General features: G+C 41.8%; 2 protein-coding genes across 4 annotated transcripts in view; both read right to left on the bottom strand.

The window, feature by feature from the left end:
* Nucleotides 1-12249, bottom strand: part of tmem87b (transmembrane protein 87B) — a 28870-nt gene extending 16621 nt beyond the window's left edge. For 2 of the 3 annotated variants that reach the window (XM_024388223.2, XM_024388224.2), the window contains exons 1-2: nucleotides 12052-12249; nucleotides 7711-7771 (exon numbers count right to left, since the gene is read on the bottom strand). In XM_024388223.2, the coding sequence (XP_024243991.2) occupies nucleotides 7711-7771; nucleotides 12052-12204 (214 nt within the window). In that variant the 5' untranslated portion in view covers nucleotides 12205-12249. The remainder of the gene's footprint in view (nucleotides 1-7710; nucleotides 7772-12051) is intronic. The other variant, XM_024388222.2, reaches the window with a different exon arrangement.
* Nucleotides 12250-14044: 1795 nt separating this feature from the next.
* mertka (c-mer proto-oncogene tyrosine kinase a) overlaps nucleotides 14045-19317 on the bottom strand; it is a 39447-nt gene continuing 34174 nt past the window's right edge. The window contains exons 18-21 of the mRNA XM_042306209.1: nucleotides 17525-17684; nucleotides 16570-16706; nucleotides 16216-16276; nucleotides 14045-15761 (exon numbers count right to left, since the gene is read on the bottom strand). Coding sequence (XP_042162143.1) covers nucleotides 15249-15761; nucleotides 16216-16276; nucleotides 16570-16706; nucleotides 17525-17684 — 871 coding nt within the window. The 3' untranslated portion in view covers nucleotides 14045-15248. The remainder of the gene's footprint in view (nucleotides 15762-16215; nucleotides 16277-16569; nucleotides 16707-17524; nucleotides 17685-19317) is intronic.

Genomic DNA, 19317 nt, shown 5'->3' with positions numbered 1-19317 from the left:
CTGAATATAATGTGTGTAATTATAAATCAAGAATTAGAACAATGACTGTCTGTTCCTTGGTAGAAACGAATGAACTTATCGTCAGACTGACTAGAATGCTTATCTACACAGTAAGACCTTGGCTTGGTCATAAATTATCTAAATTGGTGGGAGACGATGTAGGAAGGCTTGAGAACTATACTGCCATTGTACCGGAGTGGAGGAGGGACGGGACAGTTTGAAACCTAATGACGTCATTTTCAGTTTATAACCTGTTGTAAATTGTATCATGTTCAGTACTCTTGAGAATAAACACTAGCGCTTGATTTTGAGACTGGTCTCCGCCCATTTTATGCAAATAAGTTTCTTACAAATCCTTAGAAATGGGCTGAGTGTATTAATTTAATTGGGTATTAAACATATAGGAATTTAATTCCACTAACAGGAACATATGGAATCATATTTTATATTAGATTTTCTTCAAAGTAGCCACCCTTTGCCTTGATGACAGCTTTGCACACTCTTGGCATTCTCTCAACCAGCTTCATGGTGTAGTCATCTGGAATGCAATTGAAATTAACAGGTGTGCCTTGTTAAATTAATTTGTGGAATTTCTTTCCTTCTTAATGCGTTTGAGCCAATCAGTTGTGTTGTGACAAGGGTGGTATACAGAAGATAGGGCTATTTGGTAAAAGTATTATGGCAAGAACAGCTCAAATAAGCAAAGAGAAACGACAGTCCATCATTACTTTAAGACATGAAGGTCATTCAATACAGAAAATGTCAAGAACTTAACGTTTCTTCAAGTGCAGTCGCAAAAACAATCAAGCGCTATGATGTAAATGTCTCTCATGAGGACTGCCACAGGAAAGGAAGACCCAGAGTTACCTCTACTGCAGAGGATACATTCATTAGAGTTAACTGCACCTCAGATTGCAGCCCAAATAAATGCAGAGTTCAAGTAACAGACACATCAACTTTTCAGAGAAGACTGCGTGAATATCAGACCTTCATGGTCGAATTGCTGCAAAGAAACCACAACAATAAGAAGAGACTTGCTTGGACCAAGAAACACAAGCAACGGACATTAGACCGATGGAATTCTGTCCTTTGGTCTGGAGTCCACATTGGAGATTTTTGGTTCCAACCACCATGTCTTCGTGAGATGAAGAGTAGGTGAACGGATGATCTCTGCATGTGTGGTTCCCAACGTGAAGCATGGGGTAGGTGGTGTGATTGTAACACAGTTTTATTTAGAATTCAAGGCACACTTAACCAGCATGGCTACCACAGCATTCTGCAGTGAGACGCCATCGCATCTGGTTTGCGCTTAGTGGGACTATTATTTGTTTTTGCAACAGGACAATGACCCAAAACACACCTGGGATTTGTTGATGTGAGTAGTTTTCAATTGAATGCCTATAGAGTATCTAATGGGTTAGGACCCAGATTGCAGTTTCTATGGTTTCCACTAGATGTCAACAGTCTTTAGACATTGACATCTTCTCCAAGGTGGCATAGCAGTTCAGACGTCTTTTGTCCTCGTCGTGTCCTGTATATATATATATTTACAACTTTTTTTCACATACATTTCATTTTTATTTTCCATCAACTCATCTTCAAAACACTCTCCTGCAACCCGCCTCACCAATTTATATTTATAAAAAAGTATTATTTACCTCAAATCTGTAATCCTCCAAGAAGCTAGCCTGAAACTAGCCAGAAGCTAATCCAGAAGCTAGTTAGCTCCTTTACTGGCAAATCGTTAGTATTCAGCTAACCACGGTTTGTGGTCATCAGCTATCCTTTAGCTCGAAAATCTATCGCCAGTTCTGTACGGGCGCAGCGCGGCTCGGAACGGAACGGAACATACCGGACCAATTTCTCTCCATGTCCCTGGATTTCGACTGCTCTCTGGACATTCATACCCGGATCTCACAGCTAGCTAGCTGCTATCCGTGTGACTATCGGCCTTCGTCGATTCCGGAGCAAACATCAATTATTCCGGAGCTAGCCAGCTCCGTCAATCACTCCTGAGTTCCATCAATCACTCCTGGGCTGCAGTCACCTATCCGGACCCGTTCTACTGCCTACGCGGAGCCCCACCGGGCCTTCATAACTGGACTGCCGACGTTATCTACCCGAAGGAGATCCGGCTGGCTCCTCCGTCGCGACGTTACCTGAACGCCCATCTGCGGCCTGCTAACCGTTAGCTATCTTACCGGCTGCTATCTGAATAGACAAATCGGACAATTTATTTATTTTTATTATTATTATTATGTTTTCTTCTTGGGCATCTATAACTATATCTATTGTTTTTATTTTTGTTGTTGTGTGATTTGGATTAATCCCCTCTACCACACGGAACCCCACTAATCTACTGACAGAACGCAAGAGGTGGCTAACAACAGACCTCCATCCTATGCTAGCTTGCTACCGATGGCCTGGCTAGCTGTCTAAATCACCAACCAACCTCTCCACTCACCGGACCCTTTTGATCACTCGACTAAGCATGCCTCTCCTTAATGTCAATATGTCTTGTCCATTGCTGTTCTGGTTAGTGTTTATTGGCTTATTTCACTGTAGAGCCTCTAGTCCTGCTCACTATACCTTATCCAACCTATTAGTTCCATCACCCACACATGCAATGACATCTCCTGGTTTCAATGATGTTTCTAGAGACAATATCTCTCTCTTCATCACTCAATACCTAGGTTTACCTCCACTGTATTCACATCCTACCATACATTTGTCTGTACATTATACCTTGATGCTATTTTATCGCCCCCAGAAACCTCCTTTTACTCTATGTTCCAGACGTTCTAGACGACCAATTCTCATAGCTTTTAGCCGTACCCTTATTCTACTCCTCCTATGTTCCTCTGGCGATGTAGAGGTGAATCCAGGCCCTGCAGTGCCTAGCTCCACTCCTATTCCCCAGGCGCTCTCTTTTGATGACTTCTGTGACCGTAATAGCCTTGGTTTCATGCATGTTAACATTAGAAGCCTCCTCCCTAAGTTTGTTCTATTCACTGCTTTAGCATACTCAGCCAACCCGGATGTTCTAGCTGTGTCTGAATCCTGGCTTAGGAAGACCACCAAAAATTCAGAAATTTTAATTCCAAACTACAACATTTTCAGACAAGATAGAACTGCCAAAGGGGGCGGTGTTGCAATCTACTGCAAAGATAGCCTGCAGAGTTCTGTCCTACTATCCAGGTCTGTACCCAAACAATTTGAACTTCTACTTTTAAAAATCCACCTCTCTAAAAACAAGTCTCTCACCGTTGCCACCTGCTATAGACCACCCTCTGCCCCCAGCTGTGCTCTGGACACCATATGTGAACTGATTGCCCCCCATCTATCTTCAGAGTTCGTGCTGCTAGGTGACCTAAACTGGAACATGCTTAACACCCCAGCCATCCTACAATCTAAACTTGATGCCCTCAATCTCACACAAATTATCAATGAACCTACCAGGTACCTCCCCAAAGCCTTAAACACGGGCACCCTCATAGATATCATCCTAACCAACTTCCCCTCTAAATACACCTCTGCTGTCTTCAACCAAGATCTCAGCGATCACTGCCTCATTGCCTGCATCCGTAATGGGTCAGCGGTCAAACGACCTCCACTCATCACTGTAAAACGCTCCCTGAAACACTTCTGCGAGCAGGCCTTTCTAATCGACCTGGCCGGGGTATCCTGGAAGGATATTGATCTCATCCCGTCAGTAGAGGATGCCTGGATATTTTTTAAAAATGCCTTCCTAACCATCTTAAATAAACATGCCCCATTCAAGAAATTTAGAACCAGGAACAGATATAGCCCTTGGTTCTCCCCAGACCTGACTGCCCTTAACCAACACAAAAACATCCTATGGCGTTCTGCATTAGCATCGAACAGCCCCGTGATATGCAGCTGTTCAGGGAAGCTAGAAACCATTATACACAGGCAGTTAGAAAAGCCAAGGCTAGCTTTTTCAAGCAGAAATTTGCTTCCTGCAACACTAACTCAAAAAAGTTCTGGGACACTGTAAAGTCCATGGAGAATAAGAACACCTCCTCCCAGCTGCCCACTGCACTGAAGATAGGAAACACTGTCACCAATGATAAATCCACCATAATTGAGAATTTCAATAAGCATTTTTCTACGGCTGGCCATGCTTTCCACCTGGCTACTCCTACCCCGGACAACAGCACTGCACCCCCAACAGCAACTCGCCCAAGCCTTCCCCATTTCTCCTTCTCCCAAATCCTTTCAGCTGATGTTCTGAAAGAGCTGCAAAATCTGGACCCCTACAAATCAGCCGGGCTAGACAATCTGGACCCTTTCTTTCTAAAATTATCTGCCGAAATTGTTGCCACCCCTATTACTAGCCTGTTCAACCTCTCTTTCGTGTCGTCTGAGATTCCCAAAGATTGGAAAGCAGCTGCGGTCATCCCCCTCTTCAAAGGGGGGACACTCTTGACCCAAACTGCTACAGACCTATATCTATCCTACCGTGCCTTTCTAAGGTCTTCGAAAGCCAAGTCAACAAACAGATTACCGACCATTTCGAATCTCACCATACCTTCTCTGCTATGCAATCTGGTTTCAGAGCTGGTCATGGGTGCACCTCAGCCACGCTCAAGGTCCTAAACGATATCTTAACCGCCATCGATAAGAAACATTACTGTGCAGCCGTATTCATTGATCTGGCCAAGGCTTTCGACTCTGTCAATCACCACATCCTCATCGGCAGACTCGACAGCCTTGGTTTCTCAAATAATTCCCTCGCCTGGTTCACCAACTACTTCTCTGATAGAGTTCAGTGTGTCAAATCGGAGGGTCTGCTGTCCGGACCTCTGGCAGTCTCTATGGGGGTGCCACAGGGTTCAATTCTTGGACCGACTCTCTTCTCTGTATACATCAATGAGGTCGCTCTTGCTGCTGGTGAATCCCTGATCCACCTCTACGCAGACGACACCATTCTGTATACTTCCGGCCCTTCTTTGGACACTGTGTTAACAACCCTCCAGGCAAGCTTCAATGCCATACAACTCTCCTTCCGTGGCCTCCAATTGCTCTTAAATACAAGTAAAACTAAATGCATGCTCTTCAACCGATCGCTACCTGCACCTACCAGCCTGTCCAACATCACTACTCTGGACGGCTCTGACTTAGAATACGTGGACAACTACAAATACTTAGGTGTCTGGTTAGACTGTAAACTCTCCTTCCAGACCCATATCAAACATCTCCAATCCAAAGTTAAATCTAGAATTGGCTTCCTATTTCGCAACAAAGCATCCTTCACTCATGCTGCCAAACATACCCTTGTAAAACTGACCATCCTACCAGTCCTCGACTTTGGCGATGTCATTTACAAAATAGCCTCCAATACCCTACTCAACAAATTGGATGCAGTCTATCACAGTGCAATCCGTTTTATCACCAAAGCCCCATATACTACCCACCATTGCGACCTGTACGCTCTCGTTGGCTGGCCCTCGCTTCATACTCGTCGCCAAACCCACTTGCTCCATGTCATCTACAAGACCCTGCTAGGTAAAGTCCCCCCTTATCTCAGCTCGCTGGTCACCATAGCATCTCCCACCTGTAGCACACGCTCCAGCAGGTATATCTCTCTAGTCACCCCCAAAACCAATTCTTTCTTTGGCCGCCTCTCCTTCCAGTTCTCTGCTGCCAATGACTGCAACGAACTACAAAAATCTCTGAAACTGGAAACACTTATCTCCCTCACTAGCTTTAAGCACCAACTGTCAGAGCAGCTCACAGATTACTGCACCTGTACATAGTCCACCTATAATTTAGCCCAAACAACTACCTCTTTCCCAACTGTATTTAATTTTTATTTATTTATTTATTTTGCTCCTTTGCACCCCATTATTTTTATTTCTACTTTGCACATTCTTCCATTGCAAAACTACCATTCCAGTGTTTTACTTGCTATATTGTATTTACTTTGCCACCATGGCCTTTTTTGCCTTTACCTCCCTTCTCACCTCATTTGCTCACATTGTATATAGACTTGTTTATACTGTATTATTGACTGTATGTTTGTTTTACTCCATGTGTAACTCTGTGTCGTTGTATCTGTCGAACTGCTTTGCTTTATCTTGGCCAGGTCGCAATTGTAAATGAGAACTTGTTCTCAACTTGCCTACCTGGTTAAATAAAGGTAAAATAAAATAAATAAATTGTTTCAGACTTGTTTTCTGAAAAATGAAGGAGGAGGCCTTTCTGTCAGTGGACTGTAGAATCATGCAGTGCTGGTTTTGCGCATGACCGAGTGTGCGCCCTTAGTTGTTTTTCCTTTCTATTGAATACGCTATTGTCCGGTTTAAATATCATCGATTTAGACAATTGACAACCTGAGGATGAATTCTAAACATCGTTTGACGTTTCAACGAACTTTAACGGTACTATTAGGATGTATTCGTCTGCATGTTGACCACCTTGGAGCAAGCGGATTACTGAAAAAACATGCCAACATAACAGAGTTTTTGGGATATAAAGAGGGACTTTATCGAGCAAAACTAACATTCATTGTGTAGCTGGGACTCTTGTGACTGCAACCATATGAAGATCTTCAAAGTTAAGTGATTAATTTTATCGCTATTTCAGACTTTTGTAATTCCTTTACTTGGTTGTAAAATGTTAGTATGCTTTTGTAAGCAGGCACTGTCCTCAGATAATCGCATGGTATGTTTCGCCGTAAAGCCTTTTTGAAATCTGACAAAGCGGCTGGATCAACAAGAAGTTAATCTTTAAGCCGATGTATAACACTTGTATTTATGACCATTTCTGTATTTTGAATTTGGCGCTCTGCAATTTCATCGGATGTTGTCGAGGTGGGTCGCTAGTGGAACGCCTGCGCCAGAAAGGTTAACACTTTTTTGGTTACTACATGATTCCATATGTATTATTTCATAGTTTTGATGTCTTCACTATTATTCTACAATGTAGAAAATAGTAAAAATAAAGAAAACCCCTGGAATGAGTAGGTGTGTCTAAACTTGACTGATACTGTACGTGGCACTGATATACATTTTTGCAATTTATTTAAAAATAAAACTATACTGGAGCTGTGCCTCTTTTCCTAGAGCTAGAGGACACAGATATATCAAATAACATTTTAATGTCACAAACTCTCCGAATACAAGTGTAGACTACCATGAAATGCTTACTTACGAGCCCTTTCCCAACAATGCAGTTAAAAAGTAAGAACATTTACAAATATATAAGAGAATTTACTACTTTAAAATGAAGATAGGCTCAATGGCGTTGCCCATGCTGTCACAGACGCTCTAATAGCACAGATATAAAGAGTACTCCATCTATCTCTATGGGCTGTTCACATGCGCACCTGCCATCTCATTGGCCAGAATGGTCTCACCTGACCTCACCCCCTCCTGCCTGCATTTCCATTGTTAAAAAGGTCACTTGACTATCTTTTCAATATTATAGGCAATCTTTGCTAGCGGGTCGAAGATCTAGAACCAGAGTACCAGGTATTGTGACAGGGCAGTGCGAGTCGCATGGAACCTTTTGCAGATTGTAAACAAGCTAATCGCACCATGAAACGGTTATTTTCAGGTCTTGTGAAAGCAAAACATTTAGCAGAATTCTCACAAATGCTCGAGGAAACAGGTTTTCATTTGTTTGACACCCTCATGCGAGGCATTTCCCATATACAGTATGATATCAAACATTGGCTAATCTTACCTTTCAATTTGATATCAGTGTCTTTATACATAGATTTCCTCAAAAGCAATGGTCTTGAGGTCTGTGAAGAAGAGGAAACAGTGTTTATATTGGCATTGGTTAGATAAACTGAGTAAGTCAGTCCTGACTAATGTAGTCTAGGCCTAATGCCTAACAGGTCCTCTGTATCTCAGTTGGTAGAGCATAGCGCTTGCAATGCCCGGATAGTGGGTTTGATTCCCGGGATCCCCCATACATACAGTTGAAGTCGGAAGTTTACATACACTTAGGTTAGTCATTAAAACTTGTTTATCAACCATTCCACACATTTCTTGTTAATTAATTAACAAACTATAGTTTTGGCAAGTCGGTTAGGAAATCTACTTTGTGCATGTGTAACAGTATAGACTTTACGTCCGTCCCCTCGCCCCGACCTGGGCGCGAACAAGGGACGTTCTGCACACGTCAACAGTCACCCTCGAAGCATCGTTACCCATCACTCCACAAAAGCCACAGCCCTTGCAGAGCAAGGGGAACTACTACTTCAAGGTCTCAGAGCAAGTGACGTCACCGATTGAAACGCCACTAGCGCGCATCACCGCTAACTAGCTAGCCATTTCACATCGGCTACACATGACAAGTAATTTTTCCAACAATTGTTTACAGACAGATTATTTCACTGTATCACAATTCCAGTGGGTCAGAAGTTCACATACACTAAGTTGACAGTCTTTAAACAGCTTGGAAAATTCCAGAAAATGACGTTGTGGCTTTAGAAGCTTCTGATATGCTAATTGACATAATTTGAGTCAATTGGGGGTGTACCTGTGGATGTACATCAAGGCCTACCTTCAAACTCAGTGCCTCTTTGCTTGACATCATGGGAAAAAATCAAAAGAACTCAGCCAAGACATCAGAAAAAAATGTAGACCTCCACAAGTCTGGTTCATCCTTGGGAGCAATTGCCAAAGGCCTGAAGGTATCACGTTCATCTGTACAAACAATAGTATGCAAGTATAAACACCATGGGACCACGCAGCCATCATACATCTCAGGAAGGAGACGCATTCTGTCTCAGAGATGATGTACTTTGGTTCGAAAAGTGCAAATCAATCCCAGAACAACAGCAAAGGACCTTGTGAAGATGCTGGAGGAAACCGGTACAAAAGTATCTATATCCACAGTGAAACGAGTTCTATATCGACATAACCTGAAAGGCCGCTTAGCAAGGAAGAAGCCACTACCCCAAAAACGCCATAAAAAAGCCAGACTACGGTTTGCAACTGCACATGGGGACAAAGTTCGTACTTTTTGGAGAAATGTCCTCTGGTCTGATGAAACAAAAATATAACTATTTGGCCATAATGACCATCGTTATGTTCGGAGGAAAAATGGGGAGGCTTGCAAGCTGAAGAATACTATCCCAACTGTGAAGCACAGGGGTGGCAGTATCATGTTGTGGGGGTGCTTTGCTGCAGGAGGGACTGGTGCACTTCACAAAACAGATGGCTTCATGAGGGAGGAAAATGATGTGGATATATTGAAGCAACATCTCAAGACATCAGTCGGGAAGTTAAAGCTTAGTCGCAAATGGGTCTTCCAAATGGACAATGACCCCAAGCATATACTTCCAAAGTTGTGGCAAAATGGCTTAAGGACAACAAAGTCACAAAGCCCTGACCTCAATCCCACAGAACATTTGTGGGCAGAACTGAAAAAGTGTGTGCGAGCACAGAGGCCTACAAACCAAAGTTACACCAGCTCTGCCAGGAGGAATGGGCCAAATTTCACCCAATTTATTGTGGGAAGCTTGTGGAAGGCTACCCAAAACATTTGACCCAAGTTAACCTTTCTAGGGTCGGGGGCAGTATCCTGAATTTCCACCTGTCTGATGTGCCCAAAGTAAACTGTCTGTTACTCAGGCCCAGAAGCTAGGACATGCATATAATTGGTAGAATTGTCTAAAAAAAAACTCTGAAGTTACTAAAACAGTTCAAATAAATGTCTGAGTATAACAGAACTGATATGGCAGGTGAAAAAAACAATTTTTTTTAAGCTCCCATCAACTTCAAATGGGAAGCTATTGCAAACTATGACTTCCACCTCCCAGATTGCAGTTCCTATGGCTTCCACTAGATTTCAAATCTTTATACATGGTTTCAGGCTTGTTTTTTGAAAAACCAACAAGTAATAGTTGTTTATCCATGGGGAGAGGTAAGGCAAAAGTAGTCTCTTTGCACGCGTGAATGAGGGTGCGCTCTTCGTTGCTTTCCTTCCCTATTGAACATACTATTCTCCATTATCCTATATTTAGCTATTAGACTACCTGAGGATGAATTAGAAACACCGTTTGACTTGTTTGGACGAACTTTACCGGTAACTTTTGGGACTTCTCTGTCTGCATGTTGAACGGGTGGATTACTGAACTCAATGACGCCTACTAAAACAGACTTTTTGGGATATAAAAGAAGGACTTTATTGAACAAAACAACCATTCATTGTGTAGCTGGGACCCTTGGGATTGCAAACAGAGGAAGATCGTCAAAGGTAAGTGATTTATTTTATCGCCATTTATGATTGTGACACCTGTGCTGGTTTGTAAACATATGTTGATGTGAGGTACTGTCCTCAGATAATCGAATGCTATGCTTTCGCCGTAATGCCTATTGTAAATCGGATAACGCAGTTCGATTACCAAGATTCTAAGCTAAAGAATTATGTATGACTCTTGTATTTTCATGAATGTTTAATATTACGATTTTGTATTTGGCGCACTCCGATTTTAGCGGATGTTGTCGAATGCGGGATCAGCACGCTAAGAGGTTAAGCAATTTAAAAGGCAATGCTACCAAATACTAATTGAGTGCATGTAAACTTCTGACCCACTGGGAATGTGATGAAAGAAATAAAGCTGAAATAAATCTACTATTATTCTGACATTTCACATTCTTAAAGTAAAGTGGTAATCCTAACTGACCAAATAGGGATTTTTTACTTGAATTAAATGTCAGGAATTGTGAAATTGAGTTTAAATGTATGTAAACTTCTGACTTCAACTGACATTCAGTGATATGAGGAAACCCTATTCCCCCTATAAACCACAACACTCGTGTTCTCTCATCTGGTGCCGTATGTATCCAGCCAGAGTGATGATTTAGAATCCGTTTTGCTTTTTCAGATCACGATAAATTAGATTACATTGGAAGGGGGACTTGATCCTTGACCAGCACTCATTCCTACTCTTACACTTCATATAGGCCCTGGTAACCATTATTGGGAGTCCCTAGGCAGGCAATGGGTAGCTCTCACATTACTCTGCAACAGGATATGGTGGTGGACAGACACCTGACCACCTCCATGGAAAACAAACTCCCAATTAGCCTACGTCGCTTGTGCACTTGCTCACTTCCCTTCACTGACTTGAAAGCAATTTACTGGTAGATCTCTTCAATTCATTGGACACAGTAGCTAGTCTACCAAATAGATTTGGCACAGCCCACATTCTAATCTGAACATTAGCGAGCTCACTAATTATACTTGCTGAATGATTTGTAGACGTATGTTCTATCTGGGCTAAATTGCAGGCAATGATCTAACCCTGAGTACAGTGGTCTGTCTCTGTTTGTTTACATTTAGTTATGTAACTTTAGATAGCTAGCTGCCTAACAGAGGTGTTTGGCCAAGAAATTTAGATATGAAGATCGACAAACACAGCTTCTCCATTAAAAATCCCAGCTCAAATTTGTAGACGACATCGTGGCGACGTTGTCTAGCTAAACTCATGCGCAGAAACACGTAATCTCGTCTCGCGCCAAACTGCGCATGTGTATGCCGTCAAATAAAAAGGCACGCTTTCGATAGTTGTTTTGACAAATGAAAACTTCTGTCACTTTCACGAGGTTGGAGAAATAACATGTTAATCTACTTAATACATTGTCTCGAATCTATGTGTCTTTAGATTGAGAAAATTAACTAAAGGAACAATGTTTCACTTCACTCATTGACTTCTCCAAACCCGGGCCTAGTCTGCTTGGCAAGCGTTCCCGGAAGTTTCGCAATGTTGCGCCTCTGAGAGTTTAGAAACTCTGTGGCTACATCTTTCAACGATATCGGGTTAATGAGCCTATGCTATCTAGCTCGCAGATAAAACATTAATGTTTGCTACAACGCCTTGTATCGATAAAGTCAATCAGCTCAGGAAAATGCATTATTAATCAATAATGTTCAATTTTATGAACAGAAAAACGCCCCCTTCATCCAAACCCGTGCTAGCTAGGTAGGTTGGATTGCTAGCCGGTTAGTTGAAATTAAATCGCACGATTGTTCTTGCTAACTAACTATATTACATATTTTAATACTCACATTGACAACTGTAATTCTCCACTGTCCTGGTTCTGGAGCTGCCATCACCCCGCTATTTACATCTCCTAGTAAAATAATCCCTGCCAAATAAAGGAGCCAGGTTTTCACTGAGGTAGATGTGTTCCACGTCCTCACCCGTACAGAAGCAGCCATGTTTTCAGCATGTGGTATAGCTGGGACGACTAGCTAACTCACCTGAGTGGAAGTAACGTCACGCGCATGCTGAGTTGACGTTTTAACATCAGATGCATTGAACAACACACCACGTAAAGCAGTGCCAGTGACCATATATATACTTTATTAACCCTTGTGTGGTGTTCAGGTCTGTGGGACCCATTTTCAATGTATACTAGAAGAAAAATTATACAATTAATTAGTTTTTCACCTGCAACTCATTGGCCTTGGCTCATTTTCTGTGAAGAACATGTAAAATAACACATTTTCATTGAGTGCACAGTTTACCCCCCTACACATTTATATTACATATGTGGTGTTCGGGTCCGTCTGTCTGCCTGTCTTCCGCTTTTCTCACTCTCTTTACACCTTTGTAGTGTGTGAAACTATAAAATGTACTGTGAGAACCTGCACACCGCCATCACATTGGCCCTGGTTACATCCTTATTACATTGGCCGCCATGCGGTGTGGCCTGCCAATGTGATAAGGATGCAACCAGGGCTGATAAGGATGTTGGATTTCTCATGTGCAGGACATAAAGCCTTCTTTTGAAATGTTCATCCCAGACACCATCTAGAAAATTATTCTGGACTGTACTAATTTGGAGGGAAGGCATGGTGGCCTAGTGGTTAGAGCGTTGGACTAGTAACCGGAAGGTTGCAAGTTCAAACCCCCGAGCTGACAAGGTACAAATCTGTCGTTCTGCCCCTGAACAGGCAGTTAACCCACTGTAGGCCGTCATTGAAAATAAGAATTTGTTCTTAACTGACTTGCCTAGTTAAATAAAGGTAAAATTAAAAATTAAATACAAGGAAGCCAGATGGAGGAGAACCAAGGGATGCGGGTTGTCATGGATGGGACTCTGTGGCCACAACATCACATGCAAACATCACTTTTTTACTTCACACAACCTGGGACAGGAGCTCCTCCAGAAGAAGCTGACAATGGTAGGAAAATTGAGAAAAAACAAGCCAGAGCTCCCACCTCAGCTGTTGAATACATGGAACAGGCCTATCAATTCCTTTAAGTTTGTGTTCACGTCCGGCACGTCCCTAGTGTCCTACATGCCAAAGAAAAGCAAAAATGTGGTACTCACGAGTACGATGCATAAGGATGGGAGAATTTGTGGCCAGGGACATCAAAAAACAGAAATCATAATGGATTACAATGCCACAAAAGGAGGGGTGGACAATTTAAACAAGCTGGGGACTGGCTACAGCTGCAAAAGAAGTACCCTAAGCTGGACACTTGTGAAATTCTTCAACATCTTGGACATCTCGGCGTACAATGCGTTGGTTGAACCCAGATTGGTACAGAGGGAAGCTCCAGAGGAGACATCTCTTTCTCGAAGAACAGGGCAAGGCATTGGTAAGACCTCAAATCCAGAGGAGGCAACATATCCAAGGACCCCAGCTTCTGCAGCCATTATGAGGAGGATTCAGGAGGAGGATGCTGGTGGCCCTCCGCCCGACCTGCAGAACCAACAACTCCAATACTGAAAGTAAGTGTGAGTAGTGTGAGTAGATTGCAGCCGGTAGCAACAAGAAGAAGCGCTGCTATGTGTGTGGACCCAAGAAGGACAGGAAGACACAGTACACATGCATCAAGTGCAAGAAATACATTTGCAACACACACACAGTAAAACTCTGTCCCTCATGTGGTGGGGACATTTTGCCAGTCCTCACAAGGGAAAAAATAAATTTTAGACTTAGGGGTTAGGTTTATAATTATGGTTAGAATTAAGGCTAAGGAAAATAGGATTTTGAAAGAGAATTAATATTTGTGGTTCCCACAAGAAGAGTAAAACAAAACTGTGTGTGTGCGTGCATCTTATTCAATCCAGGATGGATTTATTTTCAGGGTCAGATGGATAAATTTTTAAACATTTTTTAATTTGCAAACATTTATTGCATCATGAAAAAAAATTCTGCAAATCTCTTTAACAATTCAGTCAATATCAACATTGACTATATTTATATTTAACAAAAGTTGAACTTCTATTAAAATCTGTAAAATAAACTATTAGATATTGTGGACATTCCAGGGTCCACTGCCTAACCTTGGTGGAGTACCTCAAGGCTGTATACAAGGTCCTCCGAGATACAAAATAACTGTTGTTTTTTTTCTTCAGTCCATCGATATCATATGTACACAATACTCTATATACACATATCATGTAAAGTTCCTATACACATTGCCACTTCAAAAATACTTCAATATATAAAAGGAATTCTTAAAATTACGTACAGTTTAAATGCTTTAGATGGCCTCTGATTGTAATGGGAGTGTACTACTGACTTACAACAGTGGTTGGCCGTAATTGTGCCTTGTTCACAGCTTTCAATATCTGCTTGGGATACACTGACTTCAATTTTTAGCAGAGCTTATTTAATTGGAAATATACTATAAGAGAGATGTGCAAATGTAGCGTCTCTTATATACATCTCTTGCATTAACACTGATAGCTAGTGGTAACCATTTGAGGTATAAACATCCACTGGAAAACTGGTCATAATTATTTCAATGCAAAACATTGGGGAATAGACAAGGTAATAACACTTTTAATAATGCCACAAGACAGGATCATAGAAATAGGGATTATATTTCTATAGACACTGGGCAGATCCTTGGTGAAACAACTTGGAAGTGTTGCAACGTGAGACTACAAATGCTGCACCAAGCAGAAGGCCTATGTGCTCATGATCCACACAGTACCATACGTTCAAACTGTAACAAAATGAGGGAGTAGCACGAGATTCCGAGGTGTGATTTGCACCCAGTATCATAGGGTCCAGATCCAGAAACGTTACCGCTGCTCCAAGAAAGCTAGTTCCCTTGGGTAAGTGGTCATCATGCTTATCAACGGCAGGGTCTTTACAATACCTATATTATGTCCTCAACAGTCCAGAGTGCAGACAAGAAGGATGTGTATTATCATCAGACATGACCGCTGGGGGAGAGCTTTTCTTTTCTTTGACTGGTTTCAGATCACTGGATTTCTAGTCCCAACGTTCCATGCCTATCAGAGCAACAGCGTTGTGTCACTCGCGTGCTGATCCATCCCAGTGACATCACCCACTGAGTCACGAGTAGCTCCCCCCAAAACCCCACCCAAGCCCTCCCGAGCCAACAGGGGAGTGTCACTGTCCACAGCTGCTGTTGTCATGGTGACAGCGGGGTCCCCACTCCTATTGGCATTAGAGATGACAACAACGTAACGATCATCTTCCTCCTCCTTTTCCTCCATAGTCTCGTGGATGACTGCTGTTACCAGATCTCGGTTGTCTCGTCTCTGGCGACTGTTACTGCAGGACGGAGAAGAGCTGAACTGGTCGCTACAGGAAGGGGAGGGGCTGAATTCGTTTCTATGACTGCAGGACGGGGAGGAGCTAAAAAGCGGCAAATCCAGGTGGGAGTCTGCACAAGCACCGGGCTGATCCTCCTCAGGGAAACTGGTGTTGATGTAGATGATGTCCTCTTTGCTGGTAGAAGCCTCCGGAAGTTTCTCTGTCAGCTTCTCCAACAGTTCTCTAACCTGAGGAAAGTCCGGAAGATTAGAAGATTCATCTTTACACAGTCTGTCTGCGTAGCAAATTTCACCTTGTTCGTTATATTCCCTCTTCAGCTGTTCCCATAGGAGAACGTTTTTTTGGTTCCAGGTAGAACCCTCTGTGGAAAGGGTTCTACATGGAACCAAATGTGTTCTACCTGGAACCAAAAAGGGTTCTTCAAAGGGTTCTTATTTGAGGACAGCCGAAGAACCCTTTTAGGTTCTTGATAGCACCTGTTTTTCTAAGAGTGTAGTGCACAATTTGACCAGGGTGTCTATGTCAATGTCTGCATCCCAAATGGCACCATATTATTTCTTATATAATGCACTACTTTTGACCAGAGCCCTATGGGTTTCCCTAAGTAGTGAACTATAAATTGAATAGAGTGCCATTTGGGACGTAGACTGTCTAGAGCAGCTTCGCCGGGAGTTCTCTCACCTGAGTGAAGACGGGGCGGTCCAGGAGGTCAGCACGCCAACAGCTGTACATGATCTCGTACCTGGTGAACAGGAGAAGTAAGAATAATCATTCAAATGTGATCTGTTTTGCGTCTTAATAAACCACAACAGAGTTGCAGACATTACTTCTTCTTCAGTTTATCTATATTGTCCTGGCTGTAGCATAATGTTCCTTAACCTGGTCCCAGATCTGTATAGTTAATAGGTCCATTCATTGACAATGACCTTAGGAGTTGGCAATACAGCACAAACAGGTATTGGATCAGGCTAAATGTTCCTATTCACTAAAGCCCAATCCGAAAGACAGCCATGTAGAGAGAAGATAAACACTCACAGTTCATCTAAGCAGTCTGTTGGCTGCTTCAGCCTGTGGCCCAAAAGTAGGTAATCATAAATCTCATGGTTCTGGATACCAGGGTACGGTGTCATGCCCCGTGTCGCTATCTCCCACATGGTCACACCAAATGCCCACTGCAAGAATACACACAGCACACATTTAAGTTAGCTGTAGTTTCTCTCTCGTGATAGACTGTTAACGTAAATGTTAAAATTGCTGGGTTCTGCTAGCTCCTACTAAAATAACATGTTAGATGCATCTACATAACGTGAGCAGAGAACTGTAAATGCATTTTAATTTGTGAATTCAAGTATCATATTTGCAGTCTGTTCAAATTAAATTGTATTTGTCACATACCCTGAATACAACAAGTGTAGACTTTACAGTGAAATGCTTACTTGCGAGCCCTTTCCCAACAATGCAGTTAAAAAGTAAGAAAATTAACAAATAGATCAAAAATAAAACAGTACATTAATACAATAAAATAACAATAAGGAGGCTATATACATGCTATATACAAGGAGTTTTGCGTCAGTGTACTGGGGTACGGGTAGTTGGGGTGATTGATTGAGGTAATATGTACATGTAGGTTTGGTAAGGTGATTGATTGATTGAAGTACTATGTATATGTAGGTGGGGTGAAAAGCAGAAAGTCCGGATAGCCGTTTAACTGTCCTGCAGTCACACGGCTCTTTGTTGAGAACTCTGTTAAGCTATCCAATAACTTTTCCAATGCTGAGAGCTGTGAGCTGAACTTCACGGGCTGGCTGTTTAATTTCTCAGAAAGGGAACTAAATACTTGAATAACAGTACTTTTAATTTCTCTCTGACACATTCACATGTATTCCCATAATCAGTCAAGGATTGAAAGAAATGAAACTAGCTGATGGGGGCTCGATCTCAGACGTTCCTTACAACATCATTGTGTGTGTGGGTGTGTGGACCTCCATACCACATCACTCTTCACAGTGAATACTCTGTCCGCCAGGCTCTCCACCGCAATCCATTTCACAGGCATCTTGGCTATCCTGCCCTGTCTGTAGTAATCACCACTGTAGATCTTCTTAGACAAGCCGAAGTCTGCCACACACACCGTCATGTCATCACGCAGCCTGTAGGACCAGACCAACCAATCAATCAATAGAACAATCTATCAATTCCACATACTAGAAAAATATCAAAATTGACTAGGCAGGATACAAACGCAAGAATTTGGCATTTATTCAAAATGTCAAGAGCAAATGTGTCTACATCACATTGGCAATATGGTGGACAGCAACAGTGAGTTTCTACTTGAATAAGTTGCCAAAATAGACCACAGTCGTACATGAACTGTACCAAGGAACAAGGATGGTTTAGCTGCCGTCCTCTCTCCGTTTACCATGAGATAAGACTCATTATATCTTTACATTGTGAAAAGGTCAGACCTGTAGACACACACACAAAGTGGTGTAAAATACTTAAGTAAAAATATTTGAAAATATATATATTTTTTAATTAATTTACTATTTATATTTTTGACTACTTTTACTTCACTACATTCCTAAAGAAAAGTGTGCAAAGCTGTCATCAAGGCAAAGGGTGGCTACTTTGAAGAATCTTAAATATAAAATATGTTTTGATTTGTTATAACACTGTTGGTTACTACATGATTCCATGAGTTATTTCATAGTTTTGATGTCTTCACTTTTATTCTACAATGTAGCAAACAATAAAAGTAAAGAAAAACCCTTGAATGACTAGGTGTGTCCAAACCTTTGACTGGTACTGTATATATATATATATATATATATATATAGTTCAACAAAAATAAGTTCAATAAGTTCAACAAAAATATAAATGCAACATACAAAAAATTCAAAGATTTAGCTGAGTTACAGTTCATATAAGGAAATCAGTCAATTGAAAATGAATTCATTAGGCCCTAATCTATGGATTCCACAGATATACAGATACCTTTAAAGATAGGTAGAGGCGTGGATCAGAACACCAGCTAGTATCTGGTGTGACCACAATTTGACTCATGCAGCGCAGCACATCTCCTTCTCATAGAGTTGATCAGGGGGGCACTCTGTTCACAACGTTTACATCAGTGAAACGCTCGCCAACACGACACCATACACGTGGTCTGCGGTTGTAGGTACTGCCAAATTCTCAAAAGCGGCTTATGGTAGAGAAATGAAGATTCAAATCTCCAGAAACAGCTCTGGTGGACATGCTAATTGCATGCTCCCTCAAAACTTGAGACATCTGTGGCATTGTGTTGTGTGACAAAACTGCCCATTATAGAGTGGCATTTTAGTGTCCCCAGGAAAACGCTTTACATGTTGCGTTCATATTTTTGTTCAGTTTATATATATATATATATATGTGTGTGTGTGTATATACAGCTCTGATCTGTGCTTTGTCACAATGTAAATATGTAATCCCTATGTGTTCAAAATATTAGGAATAGCTGCTATTTCCATGAAATAGACTGACCAGTTGAATCCAGGTGAAAGCTTTTATCCGTTATTGAGGTCACTTGTTAAATCCACTTCAATTAGTGTAGATGAAGGGGAGAAGACAGGTTAAAGAATGATTTTCAAACCTTGAGACAATTAAGATGTGGATTGTGTATGTGTACCATTCAGAGGGTGAATGGGCCAGACAAAATATGTAAGTGCCTTTGAAAGGGGTATGGTAGTAGGTGCCAGGCGCACTGGTTGGAGTGTATCAAGAACTGCAACGCTGCTGGGTTTTTCA

This window comes from Oncorhynchus tshawytscha, linkage group LG25 (assembly GCF_018296145.1).
Source record: "Oncorhynchus tshawytscha isolate Ot180627B linkage group LG25, Otsh_v2.0, whole genome shotgun sequence".
NCBI lineage: Eukaryota > Metazoa > Chordata > Actinopteri > Salmoniformes > Salmonidae > Oncorhynchus > Oncorhynchus tshawytscha.
Note: the sequence above shows the minus strand (reverse complement) of the source record. Positions and strands in the feature narration are given on the sequence as shown.